We start from the raw sequence: 25,032 nt of genomic DNA, 5'->3' as shown, positions 1-25,032 counted from the left end.
TACTTATTTGTCTCTTCATTATCTAAGAATCATCTTTTTCCTGGAATTATTTTAAAGTCATAAAATCTACCAAACATTCTGAATTTAATTCCAACATCTTAATTTTTTTAGAACAGCATATTTCCCTCTGTGTATGAGCTTCATACTTCATTAGTTCTATCCACTTATACTCTTCCATATTCTTTTCATCATAAAAATATGGAAGGTTGTAAGTAGAGGCTGCCTGTTTGTTTCTTGGCTTTCCAGACCTGAATAATTACACAGAAACTATATTAATTACAAACAGTGTTTGGCTATTAGCTCAGGCTTCTTATTAACTAATTCTTATATCTTAAATTAATCTATTTCTATTAAGCTATGTATCACCAAAAGACTGTGGCCTACCAGAAAGGTACCAGCATCCTTCTCCTTCAGCAGCCGTATGGCATCTTCCTGACACTGCTTACTCTTTCTCTATATCTCTGTTTGGATTTTCCACCTGGTTTTATTCTGTCCTGCCATAGGCTAATGCTGCTTCTTTATTAACCAACGGTAATAAAGCATATTCACAGCATACCAAGGAGAATCTCATATCAGAAGGGCCATTCTTCTACACTTAGACTCTGTGTCTCTTGCTCCATTCACTCCCTTTCGGAGTCTTCAGTTCCTTTCTCTCCCTGTAGAGAAAGGAATAATTTCACGTCACAATAATTACAGAGAAAACATGGCTTATGTTCTTTTTGTGACTACCTAAGCATTCATTCCTATCCACATTTAAGTACCTTGTCGTGAGCAAGTGGGTTCACTGGCCTACTCTTCCTTCTTTTCAACATCCCCTACTTTAATTGCTGGTGCCAAAACTGTGAAAAGGGTAGATGTTGTGAGGTTATTGATTTCCTACCTATGAGCAAACCCACCAAATCTGGTTCAGTTCTTATACTGACCTCTTGTAGTCTAGTAAGGCACCAGGCATTAACTCTTCCTCCTCTTCTCAGATTGTCTTTCTTTTCTTTCCTTTAAAAACAAACCTCTAGCCTCTGGGACATTGCTTTTACTTGCCATTTTTTTTTTTTTGTCTGTGTGGGCACTTAGAAAATGTGGTGTGTATCTATGTATGTGTGTGTGCATGATGCATGTTGTATGTGTGTGTGTGCATGATATGTGTGTATGTGTATGTTGTATATAAAGGTGGAGTCCTCAGGACTTAGTATAGGCTCCCTTCCTTTTCTACAGTTCCCTAAGCATTCTTATTCACCACCATGAATAAGGGGTTCAAAAATTTGCATATCTAGCTCTTGAAATGGAAATCTCCTGGCCACTGTGAACCAGTGAGTTCTAGCGCTCGAGAACAGAGAAAGTAGTTCTACACGTATGTGTTCAGTCCCCAGAAACCATCCATTGTCCATCCACGTGAGGAATATGGGAATCTCCAATCCTCATCTTCCTGTGATGCTGTCTGCATTCTGTGTAAAGGCCAGCCAGTTGAGTCCTTGCATCTAGCGTTTGTGCCTCATGGAGTGGGGAAGACAGGGCCCTATATGTGGGTATCCCCATCATGGTCTTGAGCCCTTTGCTAATCGCTATTCCGTCTCTTTAGCTGGACTCTGGGAGGTTGGACTAGCAATTAGTTGTGGATATCTGCATCTACTTCAATCAGTTACTAGATAAAAGTTTGACAATTGTGGTAGTCCTCATTCATTATAGGGGAAGGCCAGTTCAGTCCCCCTCACCACTATTGTTTAGAGTTTTATCTGAGCTCATCCTTGTGTATTTTGGGGAATTTCCCTAGTGCCAGGTTTCTTGCTAATCTCATAACGGTTCTCCCTATCAAGATAGTTCTTTCCTTGCTCTCTCTCTCTGTCCTTCACTTAAATTGACCTTCCCAATCCCTTATGTTTAGTTAACTTCTAATCACATTTTAAGTTCAAGTACATTGCTTTCCTGTGGGAGTCTTCATTGCCCTACTATCCATCCCTAACACTAAGTTAGCTCTTCTTTTATGCTCTCTTATTGTAGTCTTATTCAGTGTTCACTTATAACAATCATTGGTTGTTATAACAACCAAGTCATTGATAGGTTTATGACTAGAAGTGGGTGTCTATGATGTCTTCCAGTAAAGCTGAATTACTGTCATACACACATGTATACACATTTGTATATACACACATATCCAGTGTTAGCAGTGTCTTAAGAGCTCATATACAAGTGAGTTAAAATTACTATCTGTGACTAAGTGTGAATGAATACGCTTGTGTATATGTATTAGCCAGTGGGAAATCTCTACTAACCCATTGTCACATGATGCATACATATACATATATATCATATAAAATATATATTCGTGTGTGTGTGTGTGTGTGTAGGAAAGCTCTACTCACCCATTGTTCTCTGGAGCACAGTAATTGATGCTCTTTTAGATTCAGGAAAGGATCCATATATACAGTTACTTTTAGTAGCTGAAAAGCCAAATTGAGGAACATTAATTAACTTCTCCAACCATCCTATAGGAAAAAAATTTGAAAACACTGAAATGTTTGGTCAGTATCCACTTCAGGTCAACGGGTTCAAAGACCTGCATGAGTGCCTAGAAGCTGCGATGATTGAAGGAGAGATTGAATCCTTACATTCAGATAATTCAGGAAAATCAGGTCAAGAGGTGAGTTCAGCATTTTCATTGTCCTCTTACCTCCCATTTTCTTTTAAATGGCCCAATGCAAATTTAAGGTTTTATTTCCATAGGTGCTAATGATGGAGAAAATATTCAAAAATGTTTGCATTTAATTACAATAATTAGGTGTATTTGTGAAACTTGTACAGAATATAATCTTCGCTAGATTATATTTAGATCATATTCCTGTTAAGGTTCAGATTTAAGTTCATGCACACTTACTGAGGAGTGTGTGGTACCATTTTTGTGATTCTGGCATTCCCTTTAACAGCACCTTATTACAGGGCTTACAAAAATAAATACCTTAAATCTTTGATCCATTATTTTACATCTCTGTATCAAACATCACCATTGAAACAAATAGTAGACTTTTGTAAATTTTGAGGTTTACATGAAAACAACTTTTTTCAAGGTTCGTTGAATCTCATATGTGTATGTGTGGGTGAGTGGGGACACTGACTCAGAGCACCAAGAAATTTAATACATTAAACATTAGTTTGTGTTTAAATTTTATAAATATAGTTTTACAAACATAAACTTTATTTGATAATGGTAAATCTTTTTCACAAGTTAGTATAATGTATAGTTGTAAGGTTCAAGATAAAAATAGGAAGCAAAAAGAGAAAAATCTGAACAAAATAGAAAAATAATGTTTTCCCAGTTTCAGGGTGAGAACAGTGAGCATTAGTGCCAGACAAGTATTTTTCCCTCTGAGTCAAGTCATGGGATATGACTAGCTGGTTGATTTTAGGAAGTGTCAGTCAGTAAAAGACTGAAGAAGACTGAGCTCTTGAGTCTTAATGGAAACTGTCCTTTTCTTCTGGGTAGGATTTCTAATGTAAACAATTGAGGAAGAAGAGCAGTGTGGAGATAAGGTTTCCCTCTGTCCTCTCTTACACTTCAGACCCACTGTTGGGGTTTTACAAGGCTATGGAAACCTTTCAAAAAGACATTAGCTGTAAGGAAGCCACTGTACTCCTTCCTCCGTAGTGTCAGAGGCTGATGTCAGCAGCAGCAGTGCTGTATCCTCATCTGAAAATGCACAATGGAGAAAACAGAGGGTGATCTCAGTGTTTGTTGTGTTTCCTTTCAGCATTGGTTTACTGAGCTGCCTCCTGTATTGACATTTGAACTGTCAAGATTTGAATTTAATCAAGCATTGGGAAGACCAGAGAAAATTCATAATAAATTAGAATTTCCCCAAGTTTTATATCTGGACAGGTATGGTTTACACAGTTTTGCAACTTCTCAGTGAGTGAGGGAAGGGTAACTATGTGGTAATTATGTGATGTTATTTCCTTCAGTTGAAGCCTCATTGATACATGATAGCTTGCTATTTGTCATGGAAATATGTTCATTTCTTTTATAAATATGCAGTTATAAATGCATATTGGAATGTTAAAATATTTTTGTGCTTTATATATGATATCTTATAAAATTTCAATTGACCTTTTGTAGTAATAGTTAGACTTAACACCATACCTGTTTCCAAGTTATTTGGAAATACTAATGATTGCTAATTTTTTCCTTGATAGGTATATGCACAGAAACAGAGAAATAACAAGAATTAAACGTGAAGAAATCAAAAGACTTAAAGATTACCTCACAGTATTACAGCAAAGATTAGAGAGGTATTTAACTTTTATATAGTCATGATAGGAAAGCGTGTGTTTGGTGATGATCGAGATTTTTAATTTTTACTATGCTTTGGGTAACTTATAGTGATAGTTATGATTTGAAGTTTGATTATTTTAGAAACTAGATCGCATCTTTAATAGACTTTAGATGATTATTTTAGAAATTGAAATTAAATATATGATTATCATCAGCTTGTTTTCCTGATGCTGTAAATGGAGCTAAAGGACTCTTAGCACAGAATGTGAGGTTTACTTTGTGTTGAAAGGAATGGCAGGTAAAAGGGAAGATTCAAACTCTAGCCTCCATTGTCTCCCAAATGTCACACAGCAGCGTCACTCAGGACTAAGGTAGGCAGTGAGGGAGGTTAGGCAGCTCACAGGCGCGTGGCTAGAGCCAGTGCTATTGAGTATCCTGAGTGAGAGGCTGTGTGTGCCGATGTTGCTACATCCACAGTGCTGCACTATTTGTTAGGACCCCATGAAATGTAGAATGTGGGTGTGGGTGTCGTGCAGCCAGATAAGCCCACAGGCTGAAGTGCAGTTTATATAATTCCAGTTGGTTACCTACAACTTTATTTGAGTTCCTCTCATTTGCTTCTAATCTTCACACTAATAACAAATTGTTGAGTGACGATGTATCATATTTCCAGTAGGTTCTATTTTCATAAGATTCATATGTGTGAAAAGTGTTCACAGGGTTGATAATGGTAAAAGCTGCTACTTTGAAGCTGAGATCAGTGTAGGATTCAAAGAGAACATTTGCAGATGATCCAACAGGTTGTCTTCCCGCTGATCCAGTTTAGGACGGCACATCCACAGTTTAGAACGGCGTCTTCCCACCGATCCACAGTTTAGAACAGCATCTTCTCACTGATCCACAGTTTAGAACGGCATCTTCCTGCTGACCCACAGTTTAGAACAGTGTCTGAGGTGCAGTCGTTCTCACAGCTTTCCATCTTGATCAGTTTTGCTGTCCCTTTTCCGAGAACATTTAGTGCATTTCTCTAATGTATATTCAGTTTCATCTTCTTCCTTAGAAAGCAAGCAAGTTTCATTTCTGACTTATTTGTGTTGTTTCATTTTATAAGACTTGCTTAAAAAACATATTGCTGATGATATAGTTAAAACATTGGCATATTTTATTAACAGATATTTAAGTTATGGTTCCGGTCCCAAAAGATTCCCCTTGGTAGATGTTCTACAGTATGCGCTGGAATTTGCCTCCAGTAAACCCGTTTGCACCTCTCCGATTGATGATCTTGATGCTAGTTCCTCAGCTAGTGGCTCCATACCATCCCAGTCTTCACCAAGGTAACGTTTCCGCACACAGTATGTTGCTGGGCTGCCTGTGTCCTGTAACACATCTGGGCAGGGTTTGATCAAGTGTGCATGTTGTGACTTCAACAACCCTTCTAAAAATAGACTCACTTAGAAGATTCGTCTTTTATTATTTTAGTAGATCTATAGTTATCAATTGGAATTTTCATAAACTTTTTTCCATTCAGATTTACTCTTTGCAGTGTTATGGTCTGTAGATTTTAAATCTTTTATGATATGTAAAGCAATTCAGAGTAGAATTTGTTTCTGTGACTCTAGGTTGGTATTAGCAAGAGATCTTTAATTAGAGCGTGCATTAGATTTCTCATTTAAAAACGGAAAGATAATCTTACTTTAGACTCACAGATATTAGATCTGTTCTAAAGATCACTTACTCTTGAAATTACGAGAGACTCTGATGCTATCTTATGTATCTGGCCTAGTCTTTCCTAGTGCTGGAAGTTTAATCAGTAATGTATTCTTCAAAAACAGCACAACAGAACAGCAGGGAACCCCTGCTTCAGAACTGCCCAGCTCATCACCTGCATCAGGTGCTGCCCTGTCACTGAGGACAGTGATACACAAACCGTTCACTCAGTCTCGGATCCCTCCAGATTTGCCCATGCATCCGGCACCAAGGCACATAACAGAAGAGGAACTGTCTGTGCTGGAGAGCTGTTTACATCGCTGGAGGACAGAAATAGAAAATGACACACGAGGTAAGAAGCTTCTCCTAGTGGGTTAGTGTCACTTCAGATGACGTCAGACACCTCTGGGTTTCATATTTAAACACTAGTATTTTTTTTCAGTCTTTTATGAAAAGATTTTCTGTGTGAGAAACTGATGTGACTCTCCAATTTTCTGCAGTGAGTGTCGGATTCACAGGGACTGAAAGGGTTTTCCCAGATTCCTTAGCTGATTAATGATATAACAGATGGTCTGATTTGCAGTGGAGTGTCTAAATTTGTTTCAAACTAGCTTTGCTTTTGCAGCTACTCCATTGGTGAAATGTCACAGAGCCTCAAAATTTGTACTTACTGATGTCCTCATAGTGAAAAGGGGATGACTGTTTATGTTTAGGTATAAAAATTTAAGAAGTGATTTTTCATTTTTATTTGCTTTTTCCTAAATTGTACTTAAGATTGAGCCTGGAGGCATATTTGTGCTAGAGATGCTGAGTCCCATCTCCAGCATTAGAGTTTTAATTTTTAAATATGGTCTAACAGATTTGCAGAAATGATCCGTGAACCCAGTGCCAATATGTACAATTTTCAGGGATTATGTAGCAAAATAAGAAAAATAAGGATTTTATGTGTGGAAGCCATTATACATGAATGCATGTATAATACTGTAGTGCTGAGTTGTCTTTCTTGAAAGAAATTTTATTTTGAACTCATATCTTTTTCTGTTAAAATATACTTTTTAACTTTAAAATGATATTTTAAATATATTTTAAAATATTTAAATATTTTAAATGATAGGTTATAGTATAGTTTTTTAACTTGTCAAAATATACCCTACTAACTCTAAACTGTTATTTATAGTAAAAGGATGAACTCACACTAAACAGCCTTCATTGTCCTAAGTGTCTTACTGTAATGTCAAATTGACTCCTGTGGTAAGTGTGACTGAAGAACAGTCACAGCTTAGTAGAGTCAATAGTTGTACTGTTAGCCTCAGTAACTAGAGAGCTTGTCCTGATACCATACATATACACAGAAAATAATTTTAATATTAGAATTTGCTAACATTAATTAAGCATAGTGTTTATTGAATGCTGTAATAAGTGTTGGATAATTTTCTTCTGGACTTGGCAGATGGTGGGTGCTAATAAACATTTGACAGTAAGGTACTGAATCAAGGGAAAAAAGAAATGAAAAATTTGAAATATTATTCAATGAAAACAGGCACATGGAGGTTAATGACCACAGACCTGAGAGAGAAATCACATTGGTTCCTTTAGTTCACAGTAACATAAATAACTAAATAACATAAACTTTTGGAAATACAAACTGGTGGCTCCCTACCTAGAAGAGGAAGAAAAGGTGACGAGTTCACTCTCTGTCATGTTAAATAGACAAGCATGAGGAGCATTCACGGCGTAAGACCTTGTGTAGACCATGCTGTGGACAAGGACAGACTGATTTCATGCCGAATCCTCGTTTTTGTCTTTAATTCCTATTGATACAATATACCAGCTTTGGTTTTTAAACTGTTGTGTTATATTCCAACATGCAGGAATAATGTATTTGATATCTATTGTTGGTCTACTACATATATATGCATGTATATAAATTCTATATATATGTATATATAAACATAATATTTTTCAATAAATATAGTATGTTTTTAAGATAGCATTTTTCAGCTAATGTGTATAGGCTTTAAAATTATGCCTGTTTTAAAATAGTTCTGTGTGAGAGGGTACTCTCAGAAAATTCCCAAACCCTGGGTGTACTTTTTTCTAGAGTAGTCTGGTAGGTCGTAAATGTCATTTCTGTGTCTTGATTTTCTTTACCTTAATTATAAGTGCATTGAATTTTCATATTTTTAAAAATGTATTATTTATCTCATTATTCTATTTTGTAAACATTTTTGACAGTTTTATATATACCAAAACTGAAATGCTGAAAGTATTATTTATTTACATTATTTATTTTCTGTAACAAGTTGTTAAGTAGTTTATTTGCCTATATTTTATATTAAGCAATTTTTCTAATTCTTATTTCTGAAAAGGCATTGTATACTATTTAAAACATTAATATTTTTGCCCATAGTGCATACCATAGACTCTAGTTTCCTAGTTTGACATTTGACCTTTATGCTGTTTTTTTTGTCGGTTATTTTCCTTTCATTTGTGTGTGTGTGTGTGTGTGTGTGTGTGAGTGTGTGTGTGTGTGTGTGTGTTATTTCCATGTATTTTGGTAATCCCTTGTGTGCAGTGCCTCCGGGGGCCATAAGTGGCCTTCAGATCCCCCTAAAATTACAGTTACAGATGGTTGTGAGCTGCTGTGTATGTGGGTGCTGGGAATTGAACGCAGGTTTCCTGAAAGAGCAACCAGTGGTCTTAACCACTGAGTCATCTCTGTAGCACCCCCCTTTTTTGTTTTGTAGTGTTGATTAAAGTTTTAGGTGTTCATAAGGGATTGATGTTATGTTTTTCTGTTTGTTTGTTGTGGTTTTTTTTTTTATTTTCTACCAGGTTAAAGTAGGTCTTTCCAGAGTTTGAAGTTATTGATATTTTCTGGTATTCTTTTCTGGCTTCTTCTTGGTTCTCTTCAACCAATTAATAGTATGTTGTGATTATATGATATTTAAATGTATTGATGCAATCATTTATTAAGATTTTAAACTTCTGAAATAATGTAACTAGGGACACCCAGTCTTTAGTTTTATAGGATTCTTTTCTAGAGAAGTAGAAATAGAGGATAGTGGAAGTTCTGTAGTTAGAGTCCTTTCCCTGGCTTGCTTTAGCGTTTCAGTCACTTAAATGTACACAAGCTCATAGTAGATTTTCTTCTAGAAAAATCTCCAGTACCATGTGTGTATGGATGGGGTGGTGGGTTAGCATTTCTTGAACGCTTATTGGATGCTTGAGTGCAGTTTAATTTTCTTGGCTCTGCATATTTCCTTGATGAGTCCTATTTTTGGTATTTTTGACTTTATTTCACAAGGACTCCAATGATAGTTAATATCTTCTTTTGATATTCTTAAGTTTATTGAATAATTCTTAGCTGGAAGAGGAAAGATAACTAACATCTTAAAGATTAGTTTAGGAAACTTTTCTTCTTCTCTAGTGTAATTATTATAAGAGAAGCTCAGTCCCTCTGTTATTGCTCTCAGCAAAAAATCCATGTGAGATTTGTCATCCATTAAGTCCCATCTTCTCTCTGCAGATCTGCAGGAAAGCATATCCAGAATCCACCGAACGATTGAACTTATGTACTCTGACAAATCCATGATCCAAGTAAGTGAACATACACTCTAATTCATCTTTATATTGCTTTTAAGGATGTATTTTAATTATTTGGATGTTTCTGTGTTTATCAGGGCCTCTGGAGGCCAAAAGTGTTGGCTAACTTTAGAGCTGGAGTTGCAGACAGCTATGATCAGCTGCACATGTGTGCTGAGGGTAAAACTCAGGTCCTCTGGAAGAGCAAAACATGCTTTGCCTGTTGAGCTACTATCCTTCCATCCTCTCACGTTCATCTTATTTATCTTATCCTAACTCCCAATACATTTTTTTGTCATTCAACTTGGATATATTTTATTACAATAAGTAATATATTTAGTATTACAGAATAAACTAATGGGAGAAATTTTCTGCTAAAAATTTTAAAACATATCCTTTATTATGTACCTAACTACCTTAAAAATATTTCAATAAAATTTACAATCTATTTTTCAAACATCAGAAAATATATGCCCATTTAAAGATACTTAATTTTGAGAGAGTTATGAAACTCAAAGTTTAATTTCTAACTGGGAGTGATAGCACATGCCTTAAAGCCAGCACCCAGGATTTTGGGGCACCTAGATCTATGTGGGTTCCAGGCCAAGCAGGGCTACATAGTAGAAAACTGTTTCCAAATAGGAAGAAAAGATAAAATGTTAATTCTGGATATGCAAAAATTATACAGTCTGGTTTTTGTGAAGACCAAGAGAAATTGTGTGTGTATTAAATGTTCACCATGACTCCTTTGTTCAGTAGAAATAAGTAGCAGGCCACCCACTAACACACACAGTATATTTTCAATTGCTACATGTTTTGTATATATTTTAGTTTATTTAACTCCTCCTGATTTCCAGCCACCCCCAGATTTTGCATTTTTTGTTGTTGTTGTTCTGTTGTTTTTCTCTAAAAGTTTGATTCCACCTACTTTAATTCCATTTAGAAAATGTGTCCTCCTCCCTGTATCCTTCCTCATATAGGGAGTTTTCAGATTCAGTTGGACTATGGTATAAAGACTGTATACTCAAAGTTCTACTTTGTTTTTCTTTCCATGTTAGGTCCCTTATCGCCTTCATGCTGTTTTGGTTCACGAAGGTCAGGCCAACGCTGGGCACTATTGGGCGTATATTTTTGACCATCATGAAAGCAGATGGATGAAGTACAATGATATTGCTGTGACCAAGTCTTCATGGGAAGAGCTAGTAAGGGACTCTTTTGGTGGTTATAGAAATGCCAGTGCTTACTGTTTGATGTACATAAACGACAAGGCACAATTCTTAATACAAGGTAAGATGATGCATCTACACCATTGCTATTATTTAGAGATTATATACTTTTTTGTTTCTATGTATGAGTGTTTTACCTGCATGAATAAAAGTGCACTGTGTAAGAGCCTGGTGCCTGTGTGCCCACCAGAATGTCAGAGTGGATCCCGTAGAACTGGAGTTACAGACCGTTAGCGAGAGCCACTATATGGATGTTAGGGACTGTGTCCATGTCCTCAAGAACAGCAAATGCTCTTAACTGATAAGCCAGGTCTGCAGCCCTAGGGTGATGAACTTTTGAGTAAGGACTTTTCTGTGTCTATGTGACTGTGTGAGGAATTCACTCAGGGTGGAGAATGATGTCAGAAGCTGGATTGAAGAAGTGGCATAAGCTAAGGTAGACTTCGGCAGTGTGACCCATGCAGTCATATTGTCCTCACAGCTAATAGTAAATGTAAAGCTGAATGTTTCCTCTGTGGTGAGCAGTCTTTAGTTCCTGCATCGACACATTGACAGACATTTGACACCTCAGGTAGCACGGAAGGCTTTCTGGCCTGGGACATTTCCACCAGTTTCACTTAGCAGTCTTGTCTACTTTGAACTTTATATACTTTACTGTATTTGAACTTCATGTCTTCTCCTCTTGCAAAGATTTTGTAACATTTAAAAACATTTGCTTATGTGTTCTCAAACAGATTTCTTCATTGGATAGGGTGTTTGGCTAGCCTTGTTCACTCTAATCTGGTTGGCTCAGAGCCAAGTCACTATGAGTCTTTTTGTTTCTGTTATTCTAATACGGGCGTTGCATAAAGAAAACACCCAGTAAAGGCTCTGAAGAGATCCAGCCAGCTTTTCTTCTGCATCACCTGACCAGGCTGTCCATTTCTAACTGAAGAAAAATAGTTTACATTTCACGTGTAGTATAAGGCGACTAGTTAAGTACTGGTTACATACTGTTTCAGAACATCTTGCTGCATTGATAAGCTTCTTAAGTTTATGTGTTTTTGTGTTGTAGTTAACTCCTTAACATGAAAAACAGTTTCAGTTCCGTGTAGAGCCAAAAAAAGTCATGGATTGCTGCTTACTTCTGTGAAAAGGCAACTTTCTGCATAATCATAGATTGGGTGCTGTCTTAGAGCAGCGAAAATGATATTATATCAGTGTTAGAGACACAAAACATTCTAATCCTGGATTGTGTCTCAACACTTCCCTTCAGACTATAAAAACTGCTCAGAATCCCTTAGATCATTTATAAATACTCATGCCATTGTTTGTCTGAGCACTTTAAGACTTTTAAAGAAAAGCTATGTAAAATTGTTTGATATACTATCTATATATAATAACTGATGGTCTCAAGTTTATATTCCATTTGAAATGTATTCTGGTTTGAGCTTTGCATTTTTCCTTTAATTCTTAATTTTATAGTAGTTTTTGAAATATGATTTGCAGAGGAGTTTAATAAAGAGACTGGGCAGGCCCTTGTTGGACTAGAAACATTGCCACCAGATTTGAGAGATTTTGTTGAGGAAGACAACCAACGATTCGAGAAGGAGCTAGAAGAATGGGATACGCAACTTGCACAAAGAGCATTGCAGGAAAAGCTTTTAGCTGCTCAAAAACTGAGGGAGGCGGAGTTTTCTGCAGCTACAGGTTTGTCCATTTTTATTGTTGTATTTTATTATCAAGTAATCGCATCAATTTTTATTGTGTTTTAATATAAGAATGCTCACTGATATGCTCAGTAGTAGGACCATGTGCTCAACACCTATTTTTTTTAAAAAGAAAAAGATTAAATAATGTTAGTAAAAACTAAATATTTAAAACTATCTTCCAAGCTAAAAATGGTATATATGCCATTAAAACTAGCACATGTGTAAGAAATTAAAGCATGAAGTTTAACTACTGTCAAGTATAAAGGAGCAATAGTAGTAAAGATCTAGCACCCACCATGCCCAGAGCTCAGAGTTTTCTTGTTCCTTGACCGACACCACTGCACATACATTTGCCTTTTCAAGATAATTGCTAAGATTTCCCTGCCTACTTTGAGCCAGCTGCTGTCCTTCTGGCAGGAAGAAGAAAAGGCTGTGATTAGAAAAGAACTAAATCGACTTGCTGGGTCTATTAAGAAAGAGTTCTCAATAGACAATACTAAAATACTATGTTTATTATATCATACTGGGATAGCACATTGATTCAGTTTCTTTTTTTTAATTACAAAATAGGGTTGAAAATATAGCTCAGTCGTAGGGCCATATAATCAAAACCTTCTTTTGATTATATAATAATTTCAGTAAACGCTAAATATTTAAAACTGTCTTCTAAGCTAAAAATTGTATATAGATCAATAAAAATAGCAAATGTATAAAAAGCATACATGTAAAAATATGTAATTCTTAAATATTACCTGAAAAAACATTAAAATATTCAAAGTAAATACTGAAATAATTTAGCACAAAGAGCTTTTAGGACAATTGAAGATAAAATTTCTTTTAATCTTTTTTTAAACAGATTAATTGCAAACATGTTTTAAGACCATGAGTTTCTTGCTACAAATTTTCCATTTCTTTGCACTGGAAAGTGAGAAAGTAAACCTAGATAATTTCCACAAACCAGAAAACCCTGGGAGACCCCTGACTTCCTGTCTCTGCTTCTCTCCACTCTGAGTGAATCTTTTTACCTACTCACTTCCCTTGCCAGGATTTCCATCTTCTTTTCTCAATAAAGATTAAGCAAAGGAACCAACTAAAGATCTATATCTACTGGGTGATATTTCAAGAAGGAATATTAGTGACTTAGGGTTTCTCTTGCTGTGAAGAGACACCATGACCACAGCAACTTTTATAAAGGAAAGCATTTAATTGGGTGGCTTGCAGTTCCAGGGTTTTAGTCCATTATCATCATTGGTGGGGCCTGGTGGCATGCAGGCTTACATGGTGCTGGAGAAGGAGCTGAGAGTTAATACACCTGTTGACCTGCAGGCATCAGGAAGTGGTTTGAGACACTGGGTATGGCTTGATCATATATGAGACCTCAAAACCTACCCCTACTTCCTGCAACAAGGCCGTACCTACCTCAACTAAGCCATACCTCCTAATAGTGCCACTCCCTATGAGCTTATGGGGGCCAACTACATTTAAACTACCACAGCTAGGATGTACAATACTAATCAAATTGATTGTTTTCTAAGCCTAGTAGTATTATTTTTTTCCATTACTATTCATTGCCCACAGAAGCTAAAGATATGTGAATCTTATCCAGCCTATCTTCCAATTCCGCCCTCTCCTTTTCTTAACCCATTATGTCCAATTAGTGCTATCCATAGTGTGTGGGCATTGAGCTCCATCTGCCAGAGAATGGCCAGCTTACCATGGGCTGCCAGGTCTTAAATATAACAAAGTAATGTCCCTTTTTGTTATGAGTTAGCTTGATGTTTAACTCGTGTTTTGAAGCCTTTAATATTAACATTACACAGTTGAGTTTAGAGACCCAGAAATGGAAACTCAAGAGTTCCACAATTATTTGCTCACAGCCAGCCCAGCATTGCTCTCTCAAGGCCATGTTTAGGGAATGATTGGATATACTCTTGATAGAATGGAGAAGATGCATAGCTCTCTAGTAATCTCTTTATCTCTGTCAGTATGCATGTGGTGATTATGGTTCCCAGAAAGTCAAGATAATAAACACCTCTTTTTTTCCTTGAGCACCAGTGCTTCTCTGATTACTGTTCTAGGCTGTTAGCTTGTCCGTTCTCTCACCTTAACCTTGTTCCTCAGAGCTCTCACATGTAGGGGACTTTCCCACAATAGCGACATCGCTAATCGTGTTCATAACTTTGGCTGTTTTTATCCTCTGAATATCTCAAAATATTTATGAATCTTTTCAAGATCACTCCAATCTATTTTCACTACCAAGATTTTTATAACCCTTCTTATTCTTAGTTTGTCCTTAATTTTAATTTACTTATTAATATGATTTATATCAAGGTTTTTATGAGTCTTTTATTGATCCTTAAAAACGTTTTCAAAAAACTCTTCTGCCTAGACTCTTTTCATTTCCAAAATAATCCTGCCCACAAGTTTCAAGACACAAATCAGCTGACATATCTTCTAAAATGTTTTTATTAATAGTACTGTCCCAAGTGTGTATATTGGGCCCATAGTTCATTTCTAGAAGGTTATGAATATCATTACATTTAATATATTGTATTATAATAGATTTATCTTGATTTCCTGTGAAATTGAAATAGATGACATATATAAATATTTATGTAATGTCAGTTTTTTAGTCTATCCATAGAAAGTGGTTCTGGGTGACACTTAGTCAAAATCATTTAATATTATCTGTAAAGTATTTTGAAATCACGTTTCTATAGCCCATAATTCTTTTTTTTTAAATCACTTGTTATTCTGCTGTTGTATTAAAACGTTTCCTATCTCTTGTTCAGCTCAAAACATTTCTAGGATTCAAGACTGTTAGCCCTTTGCCAATCAACATCCTACCTTCATCCCTTGTTATTGTGCCGTGTAACACCGAGCCTACTATCATTACTTGGCTGTTTGTGTTTCCTTTGACGGAATAAACTCACTAACCATTGGGTTTTGGAGTTCACCTTACCCTCTGTCCCACAAACTAAATTGCTTACAAAACCCTCATTTTATTTCTAGACTTTATTGTTCTGATATGGCTATGTTTTATTGCTTTTCTATTGCTGTAACAAAACACCATGGCCAGGGCAGCCTCTGAGAGAAAACATTTAATTGGAGCCTGTGGTTGCAGAGCATTGGAGTCCATGACTGTCCTGTCAGGGAGCATGGTGGCAGACAGGCACGGCGCTGCAGCAGTAGCTGATAACTTATATCTGATTCAAAAGCAGGAAGCAGAGAAAGATACCCTCTGAGTACTGTCTGCTTTGAAACTTCAAAGACTGTCTCCAGTGACACATCTCCTCTAAGGGGAACCTGCCTCCAAGTTTTGGAAGTAGTTCCACCAACTGGGGATTGGGTGTTCAAATACTCAAACCTTTGGAGCATTCTCATTCAAACCCTTTTACAATTATTATCCTTCATTTTTAATTAGTGATCTTTTCCATAATTAATTTTAAGAGAAGATGTTACTGTCTGTTTTGTCACTCCTGGAGATCTAGTGCTTAACTTTGTACTTGGCACACAATTAGGTGTTTACTTAAAATTTGTTGGTGAAGTGAATGCCCGTACGTGTATATTGAAATTGTAGTACATGTATATTGAAATTGTAGTACTATGCTTTGTCTCATGGGACATCTCACTAACTCTAGCAGCAGTGTGAAGAGTTTACCTTGTCATTCTTCATGTTCATTCTTTAGCTTAGCAATTTCCATTATTCTATTAAGTTATGTTCCTATTTTTGTGGGGCCTTAGAGAATTAGCAATGCAAAAAGAAAATAGCATACTCGCTCATGAGATTTTTAGAGAGTGACAGGGGATATGAGCTTTAAGTCAACTGATAATTAAGCCATAATTGTGGTAAAATGGTCTTTAAATGACAAGTTTTGTGTTACTGTAGAACAGGGATTCTCATATGTTAGTAATTTTCTGTTTGAGAAGGAGCCATTTGCCCTTATGGAGACTCTCCATTGTCACATTTTGGGAAGGGACAGAGGTGTTACATCAGGAGGGATATGCTGGGTTCACAAGATGTCCCTCCACACCCCAGACTTACTCAAACCACTGATACTTAAGCAAGTAAGCAAGTTCCCAGAAGGTGGGAGAACACACAGGCGGAGGCAGGGAAGAGCATGCAGAGCTGATGGGTGGAAGGCGAGCTTCTCCTTTAGTGTACACAGAAGTGGTAGTGTGTGCCCCCTTTCCAGCAGAGGACATAAGGTGGCATTGAAAGAAAAGGTCAAAGCCCAGTAACATAAGCTTTGTAGATCATTGTATATTCAGTGTGCGGTTGGACCTATGATCTGGAGCTCAAGTTAGGTAGAGCTGGAAGTAACTTCAAATCCTTTTTTCTGTATGGTATTTGAAGACACAAACACATGTTGGCACCAGTGTGGAAGATTGTCATTGTTTTCTCTTGTGAGAGTACTCAGCTTTCGAGGGATAGGATTGCAAAGGAGACAGTAGGGTTCACTCAGGATTACAATTTGTCAGATAGAGATGGGGAAAATTACAAACATGTACTTATTGCAGAAATACATGCCGAAATTCCTATGGCAAACCAATTTTCCTTTTGGCAAAACCTGGATGGTTTTGAGACTTTGGTGCTTTTCATGTAGAAAAATCTCCTTACATAAAATATAATTAAGTACTCTTGGTTTTGTTATTTCGTTTTTAGTTACTTTTTGTTAGAAAGATCTTAGTGTATCGGAGGTCACATTTTATAGCACAATTTTGACTGTTAGTGCTAGCAAAACTTCTGAGCTAGCAATAAGCTCCTCCTCATCATCTAGTGTCTCGTGGTCTATGTAAGATGCACAATTGATTCTTTTCTCCTGAAGCACAAGCAGGAGGAGCAGACTATCTGGAGCAGCCATCAAGGAGTGACTTCTCAAAACACTGGAAAGAAGACACCGTCCGAGTGATCGCCAAAGCAGCGCATGAGCACGGAGATAAAGGGCCCGAGACAGTTTTACAGTCGGTAAGACCTCTTCTGTGCCTCTCGGAACACAGCATTCCCACAGCGTAATGGAAAATTACCATGGCTGGGAGGCGGGGATGCTATGGCTCTGCCACAGCGTGATCTGGGAGCGTGGGCTCTCATTTCCTTAGCTTATGGTTTTATTCAAATTCCCTCTTAAGTTTCTATTTTCTTGTAGAGGAATAAGAAGAATCAGCAATCATAGACTAAATTGTCCATTTGACTTGGAATTTAAAGAGAAGTATATATAAAGTTCAATACCAGTTTTCATGTTCTCCTCCATCCCTGTCTGTGATGTGCCAATCCTGGAATAATTAGGAATTTAAGATGCAGTTGCCATTGTCTTGTGGAAGGTGTTTAACAAGAAGTGAGAGTATTACTAGGAAATAGATGTACTGTACAGTTTGTGAGTATTCTGGGTAGAATCTTACAGTGTGTGTTTCCAGTTTGTCTTATAGTCACCCCACCCCAATTTTAGTAGCGAATATGACCAGCCCCCAAGCTTTATGAGAGCTCCTATAGGATGTGAAAATTGTGTTTGCAGAGAACTAAAGCAAATCAGTTACTTCAGAAATTTACATGACAGTGAGTCAGTCTCAGCAATAGCCTGCTGACTTAAGACCTCCATTAACTAAACGTTCCAGTAAGACTTTCTATTAGCTATGTTGTAATGAACTAAATAACCAGAAGTTCTTTTGCTTTCACTTCCAGCTTGAAAATATATTACAGCCTTCTTAGTATAAAAATTAATTTAAATATATTTTATTTTATGATTATAAATTCTGCAAATGTCTTAGAATCTGTAAATGAGTTTAAGAATATTAGGTAACTCTAAAGCTTTTTTTGGAAAATATTTTGCTTCGTGCGTCTGAAAACTCTCCTCTTGTGGGCCATGGAAACAGGATAGCTGGGAAACAAGAACACACAGTAGGTATGGAGAGAATAGTTTTATCATTATAAAATCTTAATTTGAGGTCTTTATAAATTGGCACCTTGAGTTATTAAAACGTAAGAAGTATCATGCTTTTAGCTTGGCTCAGAAAACCAATAACATAATTTAGAGTAATATAGGATTACATTTCATTTTAGTTCAGCTAATCATAAATATTTTAACTCACACATATGCCCACATAAATTTTCATGACTTTGATGTCTTGGTGTGGGTATCTTAGTGTGTAATTTAGGTAATTTAGTGTGTAATTTAGGTAATTTAGTGTGTGCTGCCTCTTATCTACTGGGAAAAAAAGAAAGAAAAGAGAATATGACTGGCAAGCTAGTTGTTTTCCACACTGACCATCTTGTGAAATGGTGTCTCCTTTGACTCTGCTGTCCGTGAAATCTGAACTTGTTGAAGAAGTTGTAAACTTTTTCTATCTGAGCAGTGTGGCTCTGGGTCTAAGGATCATTGCTTAGGAGCCTGGCAGTCATTTCTTGTTATGTTTTGACATTTCTATTTAGCATGTATTAGCAACTAAAGTGAGAGAGTTCAGGCTTTAGATAGGCGTTTCTGTGACTTGTGTGTGGATTTCACTTCTTACTAGACATACAATCTTATAAACTTTTTACTTAAGTTTCAAGTTTTTTTCCTATACATTTGAAGTGACTGTGGAGTTATCATGAGGCTTTATTTGTTTTTGTTTCATTTTGATAGCAGGCGTCATGCTGCTGGTCACTTCACGTCAGCTCTAGGTATCTTGATAGTGCACAGCATGTAAGTTCCAGCTGGAGAATAGGCTTGACTCCCATAAGACTTAGAGACACAGACGCTATCGACAGTCTCCAAATGTTCAGGCCAGTTGCTTTTCAGGAGAATTGTTCTGATTTCTACTTGAACACTTTAGGATATGTAAGAGTGTAGAAAGCTGATGGCAAGAAAGAATCTTTGTGCCTGGTTTTAGTGGATTGGCCGGTGGTCCGTCACCGTCAGCTGGGCCCTTTCTGCTTTTCTTTCATTTTTAACTAGTTTGAAATTTTCAGAATGGTTGCAGCATGAAGTTTTATGTCTTGTCTCTTTTATTTACCTAAACTTATAAGATAAATATTTTCTCACCTTATAAACTCAATAAAAAATTACTGAATATTTTACCACTGAATAGTGGAATTTTGTATGCTTACCCAGTTCCATTGTACATTGTTTCCACTTTTACATTATTATAAATAGGCTATTATAATAAAAAGTTTCTGCCCATTTTACATGTTTTCTTAGAATAGACTCTCTGTATTTAATTATTATATTAAAGAGGGTGTCTTATAAATGCCCAAAAGTAACACCTGCTCTCAAAACAAAACAAAGCACACTCATTTACTTCACATTCGCTTCAGTTTTACTGGAAGAAAGGAAACTGAAACCTGAAGAAACAGCTTACTCTAGATTGTATTTCTAGTCAGAAGTAAAATCTGTACCTCTGAGATTTTATCACTCCCTTCTGTGACAATATTTTTTTTTATTTTGCAAAATCATACAGACAGCGAGTTTGGGGCTATTTTAATTAATTCTATCATGGTAACTGAGAACCTTCTAATTTTGTTGCCTTTGTTTAGTTTTTCTTAATTTATTCACTATGAGATTTGACATAATAGAAAATTAAAAATAAACATCTAATTTACTTTAGTGTACGCACAGCTACTTTATATAAAAAAATCTTCTGAATCAGTTTGAGCTGTTTTATACAGTTAAAATCTCTTTTCTTCCAAAATTTATCCTTACCAACATTATGCCTTTGAAACTTAACAGTAGCAAAAAGGGCTTGTTTTTGTTAACTCAAATTTCCCTCCTCGCACAGTTGTTTTACAGGGACCATGTAGATTTTTCTTGAAGTTTATATTTCCTATTTTTTAAAGTTTTTCTGTATGTGAGTCTCTGTGTGTGGGCTTGTGCACATGAGAGTGCAAGTGTCCACGGAACCCAGCAAAGGACACTGGGTCCCTCTGAGTTGGAGTTAGCGGTGAACGTGAGATGCCAGTCATAGGTGCTAGGAACTGAGCTTAGTTTCTCTGTAAGAACAGTATATGCTCTTTTCTGCTAAGCCATCTCTTCTGCCCCATGCTGTCTTTAAAATGATATCATTTTAGATGGTTTGCTCATAAGCAATTCTCACTAAGGTTCCAACATGGATTGTAGCTTTCTGGCTTACATTTCACTTTTGTGAATGAAGATACCACACAATCTCTCAAATATTAGAAGTATTAACAATTTCTAATTAGAGCAAATACATCTCTACAAAATATGTGTGATAGTACTATTGTTTTAAATTTATTACAATGTAAATTATTCAAAGTAATTTAATAATGTAATGATTTTGGCAATATCTGCCATTTATAGCAGCTGTTAAATACTAGATACTTAAATATTAGCTCATGATTACAACAAAAGAACAGGGTGGGTATTTCCTTTCAAGATGGTGAAAATTCAGATAAGTAGAGCACCCTAAATGCATTATAAGAGTAAATTTTTTTTAAAGAAACATTTCTTTTTTTAAAAAAAATTGTCCTTAGCTATTACTTGTGATTTTGTTGTTAAAGTCTATTTGAATAATGGTTGAAAATATTTAAAACATTAAAATTTTCTTATATTTCAAACAGAAATAAAAATTTGTTATTCATATTTAGTATTGGAACTAATGTTTATTTTTGCTAAAAAAAAGTTCTGGTGCAGATGGCAATGACTGAAGCAGCCTAAGTACTTTTAGCGCCTGATATCTGCTGACTGAGCAATAAGATGTGCAAGTAATAACCTGTCAGTTACACAGGACCATGTGAAACCTTTGCCCTTGCAAACTGCTGGGCTTAGAGTAGATCATAATTTCATTTTCTTAGAAATAGCAAGAATGTCTTTTGGGAGTAACGAGAGCTGTTTGTCTGCTTTAAATAGTACTGCTAAATGCAACTCGGGTCTTTTTTATTTTAAATACTGTAAGTCTAAAATACTTTGTGAAAAGCTACTTTAAGCATTTGGAGTACAAAGAGAAAGGCTACAGTTTTATATTATAATTTGATTAATAAATTTGTCCTTAATGTTTATCTTGAAGTGGCTTCATTTTATACCTCATAAATCCAGATATCTGAAAAGAGATTATAAATCTGTGCATGTAAAGAGAACGCTTCCATTGTTGTCTTTTCTAATCTGCATACCAATGATTTTCTTCTGCAGAATCCTGAAAATGCCACAAGCCAGCCACCTTCTAGCCAGCAAGTTGTAGAGGTGGCGATCCCTCACATAGGGAAGTTTATGGTTGAGTCAAAGGAGGGAGGGTATGATGACGAGGTACCTTGACTGGAGTGTTCTGCACCGTTTGCACTCACTCTGTGCTGATGTGTACAAATGCCTTAGGCATCACTCAGGCATGCCTGCACCCACCTACTTAACGTCTGTCTGTTGCTGCATAACATACAGCTTTGCCTCCTATGCTGTGAAACCTTGCCAGTTACTAACAGAACTTGGAAATTAAATATAAGAGCAGAGGTAAGCTTAGAGAATAGATGAAAAAAATGATTTTATGTTTCTGAAACTGTGTTATGCAGAAATAACTTCAGTTTACTCTCAGGCTGACAGATTGCAGTAAGATTCACTTAATTGTATAATAAATATTTTGTATTTAAAAATAATTGATATTTTCCTAACCTGTTTTACTTGTATAATTTCTTTTATACTTTGCCCATCATTGCCCACCACCACAACAGAAAGCCCTACACAGCACATTGCAAGATAGATAATTGATATTTTTGCTGCTCTAGACTCATCTGTATTAGCAAATATGATGGCTGGTGAACATCACTGAGTGCCTAGAACGTTTCTTTTCCATGGCACCTCCATCTTCCAACTTGTCTTCTGACTATCTCTCTACTTAGCTGGCCCAACAACCTTCAGTCATTTTTGTTTCTTATGATAAAGTTCTCTTTAATCCAATGGAAATTGAGATGTTTAGTTCATCGGACTATTGTCATTCCTTTTCTGAATTTTTTTTCCTTGAAACTCTTAAAATGGTTTTGTTCTGTATTTTGAGAGAGGACAGATAAGCAGTTTTTAAATAGTGGTAGTGGAGTTAGGGAGGTGAGTGTGATTTAAGGGAAGAGAGATTTGTTGGCTACCACAGCTCTTTATTGTTCATATCATGGATAAGAATTGGATTGTGCTAAATATTTTTTCTAAATATCATTTTTTCCTCCGAAATGTATTCCTGATTTTAATTACAATTATGTAAGAATAAATCATCAAACTTTTAAGTGGGTTGAAGCATTGGTATCACTGTGCCTGTATGAGAAAGTATGTCTACTAAAGGACTAGATTTAAAAGCCAGTAAGTAACTGGCAGAAGGATTTGAGGATTTGCATAAGCAGGCAATGAGCCCTGGGCAAATTGCAACCCTTCTTTTATAATCCAGAATCAAACTTTGAGGAAGTTTGGGCAAGTTTGAGGTAATGACCTTAGTCTCTAAATTTCAGTAAGACAACTTTATAACACGTTAACTTCAGAGGTATTTTAAATGCAAACAGCCAAGAAGGAGTCATTTTGATAACAACAGTACTTAACTATTATATATAATACTAACAGTACTATGTTACATTGTTCCATGTTTGCTTTTGAAAATTATCCAAAGTGACACAATTTAATAAAAGTACTAGTTTATTATGATGTGCCTACTTGCTTGTTTTCAGTGTGAGCTAATTGTGGCATTTATGAAAGAATTGTCATCACTCACTAATAACCACCTGGTGGGAAAGGCTGTTACTGCCAGAGTTATATGTTTTGATGTACGTTTTTGGCATCCTTGCTTAGCAGTGCATGTGCCTTGAGACCTTTTAAGATAAGCCATATGGAGGGCAGATATGCAGGTTGTACAGTTATACAGAGGTGCCTTGCCCAGGAGCAGGAGAGAGATCCAATGGAGTTCTTCAGGCTCACCCATCCTTGAGCAAATTTAGTTATTCCTTTACTAAGAGCTTTTGTTTTTCCCTAAACAGTTCCTTTGGAGAAGCATTCATTTTTCTATTCATTTTTCTAATTTGTCCAGAAGGGGGTGCCTGTTTACAATTCTCAACGTTAAAAAGATGCCTTTTTGCAGCTCGTACAAAGGCATCTTGCTAGCCAGCTGTGCCACTGTATAGATGAATGATGCTTTACTGTACACCAGAAAACATTTGCTCTCTTATAAATGCATCATTTGATTCACCACAGTAGAGAACAAAGGGCTTTTAAGTTGCATGTAAATAATTCATTTCACTTTGTTTTAGATTTTTGTTTGTTACTGTTAACCATTCAGAAATTCTTACTTTCAATTTCTATGCCAGATCATGATGACACCCAGTATGCAAGGTATTATCATGGCGATAGGTAAATCCAGGAGTGTGTATGACAGGTGTGGTCCTGAAGCAGGGTTCTTTAAGGTACTATTAACATTTTCATATTTTCAAAAAATGTAGTGTTTTACAGCATCCTGTTTCTTTAAACAAATTTCTGTTTTCCTTCTGAATGAATCATGACAACCTGGTGGTATCTGGGAGCTGCTTGTGTGTAAGATTCCAAGATTCTTTTTCTTTTTGAGTGCAGATAATTCAAGAAAATCAGAACATTTTACCTGAGTTACTTTAATAGCATGTTTTATTTGTTGTTAGTAATTTAATCAAGAGATTAAGGATATAAAGGATTGTATAATTGCTTCTGGTAATAACTTATTTCTTCCTTTGAGTTTACACCATGGGTCAGTCAGTTTTAAAATATGTTTCCTTTAAGTTTTCTATTTGATACTAAATCAATTCTCTGATGGTTTCTAAAAATAATTCATTTATTCATTAGTATGTTTAGTTTCTTGTTATTAACTCGTCTTTTACTGAATTTTTAATATCAAGAAGCAGGAAGGCATAGAGTTGACTCCCTTTCACATCTCACACCTTCCCCCTTAAGTATGTCAGCTTGACAAAGTTTTCAGGGTTTTTTTGTTTGTTTGTTTGTTTAGCGGGTTTTTTTTATTGAAAGATGAGAACACCATGTGTGGTGTGTTATGGTGTGTTAATTTTTTACAATTTACCAAAGATTCTTTCTGTGTGTGTATATCCCCTTCCTCTGTCTTAGGGCTATTTAAAAAGGGTCAGTATTAAGAATGTTAGTTTTATTGGGATGGTAGTGAGGTAGTTCTTTAATCTCAGCACTTGGGAGGCAGAGGCAAGTGGATCTCTGTAAATTTATGGCCCTCCTTGTCTACAAAGCAAGTTTTGGGACATCCAGAGCTGTTACAGAAAGAAACCCTGTCTCCCCCCGCCCAAAAAAAACGAGTCAGCATCTAATCCTTTTTGATATTATCATTTTCAAACTGTCCCTTTATTTTCTGAATTTTGTCATCACTTCCTCTGTTCTTCAGAGGCCACACCCTCCTGCTAGTTTTCTTCAGCCCTATGTAAGGGACAAGAGCAAGACACTTATTTGCCTTCTCAGTAAGTACTTTTGAATTTGTTGAAATTAGTCAATTTTATGGATATTTGTTGGACTTTTTGAATATCCAACTGAAGTGTTAAATTGTAAACCTTTTGTCAAACTGGTCCCAGGACAAATTTATTGGTCTCTTAAGAAGACCTCATGCAAAAAGGTTAAAAAACTTG

At 36.2% G+C, this 25,032-nt stretch overlaps 1 protein-coding gene across 5 annotated transcripts in view; it reads left to right on the top strand.

Annotated features, from left to right (window-relative positions):
* Usp25 (ubiquitin specific peptidase 25) overlaps positions 1-25,032 on the top strand; it is a 105,314-nt gene that overhangs the window by 62,161 nt on the left and 18,121 nt on the right. For 3 of the 5 annotated variants that reach the window (XM_085685705.2, XM_085685707.2, XM_085685706.2), the window contains 11 exons: positions 2,487-2,635; positions 3,741-3,868; positions 4,183-4,278; positions 5,434-5,595; positions 6,094-6,320; positions 9,498-9,568; positions 10,612-10,840; positions 12,268-12,468; positions 17,300-17,439; positions 21,590-21,703; positions 23,728-23,823. In XM_085685705.2, the coding sequence (XP_085541831.2) occupies positions 2,487-2,635; positions 3,741-3,868; positions 4,183-4,278; positions 5,434-5,595; positions 6,094-6,320; positions 9,498-9,568; positions 10,612-10,840; positions 12,268-12,468; positions 17,300-17,439; positions 21,590-21,703; positions 23,728-23,823 (1,613 nt within the window). The remainder of the gene's footprint in view (positions 1-2,486; positions 2,636-3,740; positions 3,869-4,182; positions 4,279-5,433; positions 5,596-6,093; positions 6,321-9,497; positions 9,569-10,611; positions 10,841-12,267; positions 12,469-17,299; positions 17,440-21,589; positions 21,704-23,727; positions 23,824-25,032) is intronic. The other 2 variants (XM_085685711.2, XM_085685710.2) reach the window with 1 other exon arrangement.

The sequence above is a fragment of the Myodes glareolus genome, chromosome 2 (assembly GCF_982192425.1).
Source record: "Myodes glareolus chromosome 2, mMyoGla1.1, whole genome shotgun sequence".
NCBI classification, from domain to species: Eukaryota; Metazoa; Chordata; class Mammalia; order Rodentia; family Cricetidae; genus Myodes; species Myodes glareolus.
This window is presented reverse-complemented; position numbering and strand designations above follow the sequence as displayed.